Source organism: Balaenoptera borealis (assembly GCF_965194805.1).
Source record: "Balaenoptera borealis genome assembly, chromosome: 1".
NCBI lineage: Eukaryota > Metazoa > Chordata > Mammalia > Artiodactyla > Balaenopteridae > Balaenoptera > Balaenoptera borealis.
In genome coordinates, this window is record NC_138860.1 from 164,928,945 (window position 1) to 164,942,134 (window position 13,190).

At 47.1% G+C, this 13,190-nt stretch overlaps 1 protein-coding gene and 1 long non-coding RNA gene across 7 annotated transcripts in view; one reads left to right on the forward strand and one right to left on the reverse strand.

Moving 5' to 3' along the window:
• The first annotated feature begins 27 nt into the window (after nucleotides 1–27).
• The window catches only part of OSCP1 (organic solute carrier partner 1), a 32,865-nt gene continuing 19,702 nt past the window's right edge, over nucleotides 28–13,190 (forward strand). For 2 of the 6 annotated variants that reach the window (XM_082363436.1, XM_082363438.1), the window contains exon 1: nucleotides 28–423. In XM_082363436.1, coding sequence (XP_082219562.1) covers nucleotides 273–423 — 151 coding nt within the window. In that variant the 5' untranslated portion in view covers nucleotides 28–272. Of the gene's footprint in view, nucleotides 424–4,527; nucleotides 4,890–4,964; nucleotides 7,008–10,130; nucleotides 10,161–13,190 lie in introns of those variants that run through there. The other 4 variants (XM_082363441.1, XM_082363439.1, XM_082363437.1 and 1 more) reach the window with 4 other exon arrangements.
• The window catches only part of LOC309614893, a 31,056-nt gene continuing 28,264 nt past the window's right edge, over nucleotides 10,399–13,190 (reverse strand). Inside the window, exon 4 of the long non-coding RNA XR_014236454.1 lies at nucleotides 10,399–10,836. This is a non-coding gene — a long non-coding RNA (uncharacterized lncRNA). The remainder of the gene's footprint in view (nucleotides 10,837–13,190) is intronic.

Below are 13,190 nucleotides of genomic sequence, written 5' to 3' on the forward strand. Positions count from 1 at the left end.
AGTAGAGAAGGTGGGGCTCTTAGTGGCCTGAGGACGAGGAAGAATTCATTCCATCATGCAACTCTGGGGTCCCGGGAGTATCTGAGGCAGAGTCCCTGCCCTCACACGCCACAGGACGCATTCTCATAACACACCTCACACACACTCACAGAAACAACCCCCTGTCCTCCAGGGGCCGTTCAGTGGAGGCAAGACTGAGGACACAGCAGCACAGGGAAGCGTGGCTGGCTGGCTGCTGCGTGAGGAGGCCAGCATAGGAACTGGCCTTCTAGATGGGGCCGTATAGGATGAGTGGAAGTTCACCGGGCAGAAATGGGGAGCGAGGGCATCCCGGGCAGAAGGAATTGCAGGTGCAGGGGCAAAGAAGTGTACAGGTGCATGCTGCATTCAGAGAGCAGCAGAACTGGACGTACAGCCTGACGGGTAAGCTGAAGCTGGGATGTGAGAGGTTTCATATGCTGGCTGAGGAGACTACACGGTCCTCTACGGAGAGGGGAGACGGTTACGGTTTGAAAACCAAAGGCGTGATGATGGCAACAAGGCTGTTTGATAGTTAAGCAGCACAAGTGTGGAGGTGGATGGGAGGGGGAGAGGAGATCAGAGCAATTGATTGATTGGGGGGCAGGGGTTTTGGTGTTCAGATTGAGAATCTGGTAAAAGCTACAGGTCCTGTCCCTAAAACTGCACATGTATATAACATTGCTTATAAATTCTGGGGTGTCATGGATAAGCCCTTCCCCACAAAGCCCACCCACTTACACCAAGTTAAGTGCCAAGGCCTTGAAGCCTGAGTATGCTTAGCATGTTTGAAGAACCCAAAGAAGACTGTGTGTCTAAAGCTGAGTGAGCAGAGAAGAGTAGGAGGTCCAAGAAGCAAGCAGAAACCAGGTAATATGGAGCTTGTGGGGTGTATTAGTCTGTTCAGGCTGCCATTTTAAAATACCATAAACTGGGACTTCCCTGGTGGTCCAGTGGTTAAGACTCTGCACTCCCCATGCAGGGGGCCTGGGTTCAATCCCTGGTCAGGGAACTAGATCCTGCATGCTGCAACTAGGAGCCCGCATGCCACAACTAAAAGATCCAGTGTGCCACAACTAAGATACGGTGCAGTCAAATAAATAAATAAATAAAATACCATAAACCGAGCGGCTTAAACAACAAATTTATTTTCTCACAGTTCTGGAGGCTAGGAATTCCAAGATCAAGGTGCTGGTCTATTTGGTTTCTGATGAGGAATCTTCCTGGCTTGCAGATGGCTGCCTCCTGACTATGTCCTCACATGTGGAAGGAGGGAGGGACAGGGAGAGAGAGTGAATCTCTTCCTCTTATAAGGGCATTAATCCCATGATGAGGGCTCTACCCTCGCGACCTAATTCTCATGATCTCCTGAAGACCCCCAAATACCATCATATGAGGGTTAGGGCTTCAACATTTGAATTTGGGAAGGACAAATATTCAGTCCATATCACTGTGGGGAAGACTTTAGACTTCATTCTGAGTGAGAAGGGAAGCCAGAATTTATAAGCAATGTTTTGTACGTGTGCAGTTTTAGGAACAGGACTTGTAGCTTTTATCAGATTCTCAATTTGAACACCAATACCCCTGCCATTGAGGAAAGCCGGAAAGGAAGGCAGGTGTGTTAAAGTGATGTCCAAAGAGCAGCTGGAGACAGGTTTGGGAGTTACGTTTAAAGAGACCCAAGCCATGGGTGTGAGTGAAATTGCCCAGGGAGGGAATGTAAACAAAGAAGAAAGGACCATGTCTGGATGGGAAGAATGATCTCTGAGGGCATAGCCTGAGTCAGGAGGAGCAGCGGAGGTTAAGGAGAAGGGGAAGTGAGGGTGGAACAGAGGGCCTGGGATCCTGCAGAATCAGAAGTGAGATGAGAAGGTCAGAACTGAAGATGAGCTGCTCAAATACCACCTCCAGGAGCAAGAGGGAAGGCCTTTTATGGGGCAGGACTCTAGTATACACAGCTACTTAAGAGAGATTGTGTGGAGGGCCAGGTTCCGACATGTAAGGGGGCTAGTGGAAAGAAGGCAAGAAAAGGAACACATTCACACATTCGTGGAACAGGCCCCTCGGGAAAGGCATTGTTTTAAGTGCTGCGTTAGGCACGTTAACTCATTTAATCTTTAAAGCCACCTTTACCTATTGGCCCCCCCTCACCATATTGGCATAAATTACCCTCATTTTACCATGAGAGAATTAAGGCTCAGAGAGGGTAGGTAATTTGTCCAAATTCACACAGCTGGTTAGAGGCAGGCAAGGATTCAAACCCACATCTGTCTTGACTCCAAAGCCCATGTTCTGTTCATTATTATCACACAACCTAGGGCAAAAAGTGGTCTGAGAAGCTCTGGTAATTACACTGTAGCAAACTCAAAAGCCTTTAGCAACCAGGCAGATAGCATAATGCATGAAGGCCAGGTGTAAGATAATGATGCTAAGCTGCTTGTTACCTTCCCATCCTAGTTCTATTCCCTTTTGTGCACAGACCAGGCAAGATCAAAGCCTTGGGCTGCTGGCTTTCAACTACTGTGTAGTATCCAATGCTGAGATGTCAGTTAAGGACCAAAAAGTCTTCATGGTGAAGCAGTTTCAGTAGAGTGGAGGGAGCTGAATCCAGTGGTAGTGAGGTGGGGAATGAGGATGTTATGGAAACTCAGGTAGTGAGTGTAGACTACTCTTTTTTTTTTTGGCTGGGTTGGGTCTTCATTGCTGCGTGCGTGCAGGCTTTCTCTAGTTGCGGAGAGTGGGGGCTACTCTTCGTTGCGGTGCACGGGCTTCTCATTGCGGTGGCTTCTCGTTGCGGAGCACGGGCTCTAGGCACACGGGCTTCAGTAGTTGCGGCACGCGGGCTCTAGAGCGCAGGCTCAGTAGTTGCAGCGCACAGGCTCTAGAGCGCAGGCTCAGTAGTTGTGGCGCACGGGCTTAGTTGCTCCGTGGCATGTGGGATCTTCCTGGACCAGGGCTCGAACCCGTGTCTCCTGCATTGACAGGCGGATTCTTAACCACTGCACCACCAGGGACGCCCAAAGCCGAATTTTAAAAAGAGTAGTCTAGGGACTTCCCTGGTGGCGCAGTGGTTAAGAATCCGCCTGTCAATGCAGGAGACACAGGTTCGAGCCCTGGTCCAGGAAGATCCCACATGCCACGGAGCAACTAAGCCCGTGCGCCACAACTACTGAGCCTGCGCTCTAGAGCCCGCGTGCCACAACTGCTGAAGCCCGTGCGCCTAGAGCCCGTGCACCGCAACTAGAGAAAAGCCTGCGCGCAGCAACGAAGACCCAATGCAGCCAAAAATAATTAATTTTTTTTTAAAAACTCGGCTTTAAAAGGAAGGAACGTAGACTTGGAAGGTGTGGGAAGGACTTGAGCTTGGTATATGTTAAGGGAAGACCTTCCAGTGGTGGATGTGGTTATGAGGAAGAGGAGGTGATGCTCCAAACGGGACTACGCTAATGAGCTGACTTCAGCTGGATTGGGGGGTTATTAAGGGAGTGCAGAAGAAGTCTCTGGAAAGGCAGTTAGAGCCAGAGTGGACAGCCTTGAATGCCATGCGAAGGCATTTCACCTGTGATCTGCCAAACAGTAGAGAGCCACTGAAGGGATGTCATACTGAAAGTGGTGTCTTCTGAAATTTAGCCCAGCAGCCAGGCCCGTGGAGAAGAGAAGAGAGCAATTAATATGGAGAAACAGTAATGCAGATAGAAAGAAATGAAGAGGTAAATTTGAGAAAGATTTTGGTGGAAAAAGCAGAATTGGTGACATAAGAGGACCAGGGGGAGGGAGTTGGAAACCAAGGCTAAGGTTTCAAGTCTGATTGGCTGGAGGGGAAGATGATGAGTAGGTCATAGAAGTATTGAAATTTACAGAAATGGTTGCTCATCAAAGTAAAAATGTGCAACAGGTGATGAGAAGGTGATCCTGGAGCTCAAGATGGGGGTGAAGTATGTGGTCACTGCCCTCAAAGCAGAGAATTGGATGCCAGGCCTGCTTAACAGCATAGGGGGTAGCTTCGGAGAGCCCCCAGCACGCGTCTTCCGAGAGCGGGACAGACGTGAACAGGCCTGGTTTGCTTCCCGGTGTATGAAACAGGAGGGGCTACACTCCAAGTAGTTTTTAGGGAGGAAATGCAGATAATTCAACGACTTCTGGTCCTTCCCCCACCTAAAAGTCAGTTACCATTTTATTGAGTGCTTTCGTGGCATTTTGTGATCGCAATGACTCCTCTCTGCAACCCTGGGAGGTGGGTGTCCCCTCCATTTTCCTATGAGGAAGCCCAGGCTCAAAACACGTGCCCCAGGTCACACAGCGAGGAAACTGCAGAGCTGGCATTCAAACCCAGGTCTGTGTGCCCGGAGTCTGCTCTAAAGGAGTTTTGCTTGGGTTTTCCTCGTTCAGGGGCACGTGGGCACGTGAGCACGCGGCCCGGCGGGGTGAGGGTGACCGCGTGAACGAAGCCGGGCCGCGAGGCCTGCCAAGTCCTCACCCATCCGCCGGGGCTCAAGAAACTCAAAACCGGCGCTCCAAGCCGAAGGCCCACGCCGCTCCCTCCTCCGGCTCGGACCAATCTACTCTGTAGGTCTTCGCCGCCCCGCCCAATACGTGTCCGCCCCCGGGCGCCTCCCAACAAGCGGCCTGTTGATTGGCTCTTCTTTGCCGTCCGCCGTGTTGCCTAGCAACCGGGCTTCAGGGACGCGTCAGACGGGCCTCCAGGCCTCTGGCTACCAAACCTCCGGGCTCTGTACCAGCTGCGCTCGCTTCCGGCACCATGTCGGTGCGGACGCTACCGCTGCTCTTCTTGAACCTGGGTGGGGAGATGCTTTACATCCTGGATCAGCGGCTGCGGGCCCAGAACATCCCGGGAGACAAGGCCCGAAAAGGTGAGAGGGACCAGGCCCGCACAGCCAGCCCCCGCCCCCGCTCTCGCAGCCAGAGCTCCCCAGCCAGACCCCTTTACAGACTGACCAACACCCCTGCACCCTGCTCCGTCGTAGCCAGGGACCTTTTTCACAACCCACAGCCCCATCCAGGCAGAGCCCCTCATGAGCAAAGTCCCCAAAAGATCGTTTCACCGCGGAGGGATTTAATACGCCCGTTGGATATTATTAGAGAACCTGACCCCCCTGCCATTTACTCATCCCCTTAAATTGGAGATGATTTCCCAATCTCTCTTGACAACCGGTCCCTCCCAAATGTGGGAGTCCCAGTGGCCCACCACCTGGCGACACGCTGCTAATCCGAGCATCCTCTTTTCCCCCAGGGAAGCTTCTGAGCCTCCATTCCTCTGTGTGGTATCCTCCTTCATAAACTGGAGGCCAGTCTTGCTAAGTTCAGAAGCTATTTCTCGAAAGGCGAGGTTCTGAAGTAACATAGATAAATAAGAAAATAGAAGACAAGTTGTAAATCTTTTCCCTTCACAATTGTTTGAAGAGAATGCAGTTGTGGAAGTAATGATATGAGAGCTTCTAAAGTGCAAAATGTGCCTCCCATGCACAGCACATCTAACCCCAGAGGAATGGCCACCCAGAACTCTCTGCCACCCTTTTTCTCTCCCTTTTTCCCCCTCTTCTCAACCAACAACTGTTTTCACCAAGTTTCCTGGATTAACTATGAAGGAGATATTATATTTCAAGGTAGAGGAAGAAAAGTTGTTATAAAGGTAACTAACATAGCTGCTGGTTAAAACATTTATTCTCTCCAACAGTCTCTGTATGCTCTATTGATGTTCAACATACAAATTCAGATGTTAAGCGTACATATTCAGATATTCACTACTGTATCTGTGCAACTGAGTCCAAGTCCATGCATAAAGAGATAAAAGAACTCCCTATAGCATACCTCCTCCATTCATTCTGTACACTGCTGCCAGTGAGCTTTCTAAACTGCAAATCCGTCCACACCTCCTGCTACTTGAAACCCTTTGTCAGCTTTCCACTGCTGTCTGGATGAAGGCCAAGTCCTTGGCAGGACATTTCAGGGCCCTTCCTGATCTGACCTCTGTCCACCTCTGCAGTCCCACCTTTCACCACTGCGTGCCTCCTACTGTGCATCTTAATACCAAACTGCTTGTAGGTCTCCATTTAAAGCATGTTCATTCGTGTTTCCATGCTAGTAATTCCCATTCTACCCCACACCTCCCATTTCCATGCTAGTTATCCCCTTGCATCCTGCATTATTCAGCTTAAGAACCATCTCCTTCTCACCTCCGCATGGGAAAGGGCCTGCGCATACTCCCATAGCACCCCAGTGTGTCCCTCTCCACCTTATCGCTGGCCACATTATACTGAAATGGTCTGTATATGCGTCTGTCTCCCCCATGTGATTGTCGTATTCATCTTTGTATTCCAGCACCTAGATTATGCCTGCAACAGAATAAATCAGTGCTCAGTAAATGTTTGTTGAACTGCTGTTTTGTATGACATTGCCATTTCTTCCTTAAGGGGGTTCTGTTTTCCTTGGCGCTATGTTATGTGATTTCATCTGGGCTATTGGCACTAGTGAGCTGACAGGTAGTTCTTGGACTGGTAGTCTGCATCTTGGAAGGCAGTGTAAATTAGCAATTAAGAGCATCTTCTCTGGAGTCATGCAGATATGGGTCCCAGTTCCAGTTTTGCCATTTAACTAGTTGTGTGACCTTGGAGTGTAACATCTATAAGCCTGTTTCTTTCTCCATAAAAGGGGAATAATAATATGCACCTTACAATGAAGTTGTAACGATCGAATGAGGTCATGTATTTAACACATTTAACCCAATGAGTAGCAGGTGTGGTCTTTCAGGAGGCGGTCTGGGCAAGACCCTGTGAATACTAGGGGACTGGCTTCCTTTGTGTTCAGGAGCTGCAGTCCTTCTGGGTTGCTAGATACAACTTCAGAGAGTTTCAGCCACCTTTCGTAATTCACCTTCACACACTCATTCCTTCCACAGTTGGGTTGAGTGTCAGATGCCATGTGAGATGCTGGGTGGAGCCTGATGCAGCCCTTCTGCACATTCACTGGAGGTAGAGCTTTTGATCAGTCTGTCCAGTAACTGATTCTAAACCTGGGGGATATGTCTTCCTAATACAACAACAACAACAAACATTTTTTCTTCATTTATTTATTTTATTTTTTTGACTGCATTGGGGCTTCGTTGCTGCACGCGGGCTTTCTCTAGTTGCGGCGAGCGGGGGCTACTCTTCATTGCAGTGCGCGGGCTTCTCATTGCGGTGGCTTCTCCTTGCGGAGCACGGGCTCTAGGTGCGTGGGCTCAGTAGTTGTGGCACACGGGCTCAGTAGTTGTGGCACACAGGCTTAGTTGCTCTGTGGCATGTGGGATCTTCCCGGACCAGGGCTCGAACCGGTGTCCCCTGCATTGGCAGGCAGATTCTTAACCACTGCGCCACCAGGGAAGCCCCAACAAACATTTATTAAGCACTTACCATGTACCATAGACGTCTCTGAACACCTTAATCCCCACAACTATCTTATCATATAGGTAATACTCCTGTCCCCATTTTACAGATGGAGAAAGTAGGCTAATTTGCCCAGGGTTATATAGCTGGTAAGAGGAAGAGTAAAGGATTTGAACTCAGGTCATCAGACTCCAGAGCTCATACTCTTCACCCGTATCCTTAACTGCTGCCCTGTACTTCCATACCCGAGGGGACTGTGTCAGAACCTTTGTGGGGGGAGTGGGGTGGGGAGGGGACTGGAAGATTGGGAGGAGGGGGAGAGGTTTGAAAAAAAACCCAGTATAACCACTGATTTCATAAAAGAAATGACAGAAAGTAGCTGGTTGATGAGGACCTGCAGAAGACAGAGCGAGAAAGCAGGGCAGAGGGTGCGGGATTCAAAACATCGAGAAACACTCATCTCTTCCACCACTTAGAGTTGGTGTAGCTGCAGGAGCAGGGCCTCTGTGACAAATGCCCCTGCACAGAGGCCTATAAAACACCGGACACAGTAAACTAGTCCTCACTGAAGCTTTGAATGGAAATCGTATTTCTTCTAGATGTTTTCACTGCCTTATACAACTAATTGGTCTCCTGGAGGTCATCCTGCTCCCACGAGGCCAGTGCAGATCTTGCAGTTTTTCCCCACAGTGCAGCCTCTAGTTTAGCATTCAACAGAAAGGAAGTGCTCTCTCTGTGGGGCAACTTTTGAGTGTTGCATATTGAATGCGGTCCCATGTTTAAGTAATTGCGAGAATAATAAAAGCTGCCTTTGCCTCACTCCCACCCTCTTAAAGATACTCATAAGTAAGACCCTCTTACATTTTGTTTACATTCCTCAGTTGACAAGGGGAAACTGAGGCATGGGGCCATTAAGTGATTTTCCCAAGATGCGCAGATCACAGCGTAGTACTGAGCAACCAAATGCTGTGAGGTTCTGTTTTTATTTTTCTAGTTCCAATTTAACAGGCAGCTCTGGATATCCTTGGGCCTACCTCCCACTCCAAATATAAGTAAAGTGGAATTGTCACAAACAAGTCATCTGGAGAAATAATAGAAAAACAGGGCATCCTTTACCTTCCCCGGATCCTCAGGAGGAAGGGGGCCAGGAGCACACAGCACGACAGAGACCTCTGCTGGAGCTGATTGTCACTGCCTGCAGGGGTGCCTGGTAGCCCTGGGCATGCGTTCACCAGCTCGGTTTTGTCAGCAGCAGGTAATCACTGTCCCTTAGGGTGGGTGAGCCCCTGGCAGCCCCTCTGTTCCCAAACACACCTTCAAGGGGGTTGCAGTTCTATCTCTCTGAATTCCCACAAGCCTATCAGGCAAGACCGCCTGTAAAATAAATGCCATGAAATGATAGAAGATGCGGACATTATGCCAAAGAAGCCAGCATCTGCTTTAAGAAGGCCAGACTCTTGGTGCTGCTTCCCCAGTGTTTTCTCTCCTAAACCCTGTGACTCTTGTGGGAGAAAGATGATGAATTTTCCCAGAGGAGTCTGACATTGCAGTGGGAACCCTTTGCAGTTAGTTAGGACATGGCACTGGCTGTGCTTTCAGGCCAATCTCTTCGAAGCTGTTGGTATTGTGTACTGAAGGCACATATATGCTTTGCTTATAACCTCAGAAATCACCTCTCAAACAATCTAGTGCAAATGTTTCCAAACTACACCAAAATACAAAATGTTTTTGAAATGTGGATGTGCGTTGAATTCTGTTTATCTGTGGGTGGTTTTTCTAGACTGAAATCTCTCCCAAAAACTTAAGGAAAAAAAAATCACCATCCTTTATGGGTGGTGTCCAGAGTTCTGCAGTACAGAAAGCAGAATTAGGAGAGAAGCCAGCTAAGTGCCCGATGTGTCTGTTTCATCCCCACAACAACCCTACAAGGTAGGTGCAGCTATCATCCCCCTTTCACAGATGAAGAAACTGAGGTTAAACAAGCTGCCTGAAGTTATCAAGCTAGTAAGTGGTAGAGCCAGGTCTCAACCCATAAAGGGTCTTGATTCTCACAGATTTCTCTAGCCAAGTACATTTTTCCTTATTTGATCTCTTCTTGGCATCTCCCTGACTACTTTTGTCCTCAGGAGCTTTCTGTACAGTGGTCCCATCGTTATTTCCCTCTTTTTACATGGAAGTCATGCCTCTCTCTATAAAAAGTAAACCAGAAACAAATAGACTTTTTTCCCTATTAATTCACGTTTCAAGTTTTTTAATTTGAGCGGTTCTGTCTGTACTCTAGAAAGCGAAATCTTACAGTAATAAGAAAATCTGGTTGTGAAGAAAGAAAATCCTTTCTCTCCCTGTTCTGGGGATTCTTCTTCCTGGTGGAAGTTAGTGTTTTTAAAAGCCTTGTGTTGAATGATGTGTACTTTCAGAGTGTTAGAGGGGATGACTTCTTGAGCCTTTCAAGATAAACCCCAGGGTAGCTAGTCCTCCTGAGCTTCCTCTCCTCCTAAGCCACCCTCTGTAAGATACAGCCTCCCTAGGGCTTTTTTGGAACTTGTTATTTAACCATCATCCTTTTAAGAGTTTCAAATGGAAGGCAGAGCATTTGCATTAAACATTAATGCAAACATGAAAAATAAAGTTTCATAAGCCAGGTAATTGGAATTGGTATTTTTAAAGCCTCATTGAAAATAACGTTCTTGCTTCATGAACTGGTGTTTTCTTTTTATATGCTTCATGTAGATGAATGGACAGAGGTGGACAGAAAACGAGGTATGCTATTTCGGGGCTGCATGTATTCAGTCTGCATCCACAGATTCACCCAGTCCTTCATCAGCGGGGCTTAAAGTGGGACCACTCTAAATATTTCCAAATAAAAGAATAGGTGTGAGTTTCTCTTTAGCTGAGACATCGGTTATACATTTGAATCTTTTACTTAAATAAATACAGAGTGGAAGATGAAAACCAAGGAAACATTGGCCAAAGGACCATATTGCACCTGAGGTATTTGTCCCTTTTCATCAGTTCCAAGCTTTGCAAGGATAGCTGGAGCAGTAGCTATATTTCTGGGTAGGCTGTCCTATTTAGTCATCCTTAAAACAACTCTGTGATAGCATCGTGTAGCTTAAGAGCTGTTCTGCTTAGCACACGGAGATATCTGTTGAACAACCGAGAAAAATGGAAGCCTATGGCTGCATGGCCGCCAGGATTGCATGCGGAAGGCATGACACGCATGCACTATGGCCTTATCATGCCAAATCTTCAGTTTCCTCTTCACCTACAACTAGCAGCAAACCTGAAAAAGTTGTCGATTCCTCAGAATAAAACCTTAGCCTTTCTCACCTTTAACTGTCACGAATATCTTCCATCATTTGACATCTGGGTATAGTTTATGCATGTCATAGCCAATGTCCTCGATATTTTAAGTGCTCTCCCCACACCAAGTATGCTGAGGAGATAATGTATACAATATTTAAGAGCACAAGCATTAAAATCAAACAACCCCATTCTAATTTCAAGTCCACCGTCTGCTGTGTGATCTTGGACTTTAACCTTTCTAAGGCTCAGTTTTCCCCCTTGACAGAATTGGATAATAATTCAGAGTTGTCCTGGGGTTTAAATGAGATAATGCATGGAAAGTTCTAAGCCCAGTACTTGGAACATAATAAGGCTTCAAAACATGCTAATCATCCTGAAGTAGTAGCTTCTCTGTTTTACCCTTGGTTCCAAGTTGTATGTTCCCATAAACAATAAAATTACAGCAGAGGTAGTTGATAAAAACTCAGTTGCTTTCACCCAGAGAATTATTTCATCAGGCCAGGCTCGACGAAAAGCCCAATCGAAGTGGTTGATACTCTTTTATAATATTTCACAACCATCTTTCACCACTTCTCTTGAGCAATTTTTGGCCCACCTCTTGACGCACGGCAGAACTTCAGGTGAGAAGTATGGATTTTGAAGACTCTTCGTGTAAGTAATTGAATCACTGGAATTTATCTTAACTTAAGCGTCCAAAAATAATAAGCAGAAACTGACTTCATAATCTGAACCCGGGATTAGAAGCCTGATATGTTAAGAACTCAGTTATTGACCCTTCCAGTGCACCTGTGAAAAACCACCCCACTCCCTGCCTTTAGTCTCCTGATGAAATCTGGCTGCTAGCACATTCCTGCCTCATGAAAGTATGCAGAGCTCATGAGAGTGCCAGAAACTAACAACAACACCAACTGACAGATCAGGTTAAAACTATTTCTCAGGTTTAACTTGAATACGGTGTGGGCTGCTACTCTTGGGCAAGGACAAAGTTTACTTCCTCTTTGTGCCCTGATGTTTATCTCAGTGTCTGGTACTCAGCAGGCCTACCTCAACCAAGTGCCAGGTGAAGCACACTGTGAGGTATAAGCATGTTAATTTGTGCCCCCAAGCTCTTTCCAAAGAATTAAGTGAAAGGTGGGCGCTCTGGGTGCCAGGGCCCAACCGTAAAACTGCCATTTCCTCTTGGGGGCATTTGTGTTCACTGCTCTGCCCACAGGGACAGGGCCTGTCGTACTCTCTTTCCAGCAGGAGAACTTTCTGGAAGTTCTCGTGCAAGGAGCCATGGTGATACATAGCTTATTCACTTCCCGGGGGAAAGGCTTCATTTTGCTTTTTACTTTGCCAGAGTGGCTAACAATCACCTTGGGATTTTCTTTCTTTTAGAGCTGATTTATTTGAGTCTAAGCTATTTTCCTAGATTCTGCTAAAGGCTCAAAGACCTTAGGGACATATTTCAGCCCCTAGGTGAATGGGAGCTCTTTGTAAGCGTGAACATAATCAGAGCTGATGTGATTCTTTAACTTGAATTCTTCCTCTTTGGCACTCCGCCCTGGCCTACATACACCTATGGAAAATACTTAAAGTTCTCTCTTCTGAGGCTTTATATGTGTCTTTCCATTTGTAGCTAGTTCCTTGCAAATTCTACATGTTATATAGGCTGTGGTAAGAAAAATGTCAGAAAGCCCAATTTATTGCAGGTCCTTGCTTGGTTAGGTCAAAGGCAAAAGGCTGTGCTTGAGGCAAACCCAGAAGAGTTCATCTGTCTCTAGGGAGACAATGGGGAAATGTTAGTGCACATCGAGGGTAAGCTGCCCTGGGTTGGAACTGTCCAGTGTGAGGGATGCCCTGTGTTGGTAATGGATCTGATTCTTCCTCACTAATGGGATGGAGTATAGAGTAAAATCCAAAGGTCAAGTGTGAGTTCAATACTTCTGGAAGGAGTCACAGTCAGTTCGTTCTTTTGTGTCTGGGTTGGGGGGAGTGGGGAGGGAGGTGTTTCCCTTCCCCCTCTCCCCTCTCTCTGTAGCCCTTCCATTTAAGATTTAAGTACGACTAGCCCTCAGCTCCCCGCTTCTCCCCAAAACTGCTCTTTGAGATACTTTAAAATGCTGGCCTGAGCCCTCAGTGTACGTCTATCAGTTACTTACAGGTTGAGAGGGTGCCCGAAATCATGACCTTGCCTTCACTCTCTAAGATACAAGGCCACAGCCAGTCACCTGGTGTGTCCTCTGTGGCAAGAGAAAGAGGCATCTGTATCTTTCAGCAATAATCACCCACGTTTGATAATTGATTTTGTATAATTATGTTAAGTAACCAGTTTTCTTTCAAATTTTAATTACTATGAATGTATAGTCTCAGCATTCATATACACTCACCTTTAGGCAGGAATATATCTGGCTTAATTAAGAATAATCTGTGTTCAACGATACCTGTTCTTATTTCTTGTACCAAAGGGTTTTCCTAGCCCTCAACTAATGTTATTTGAGC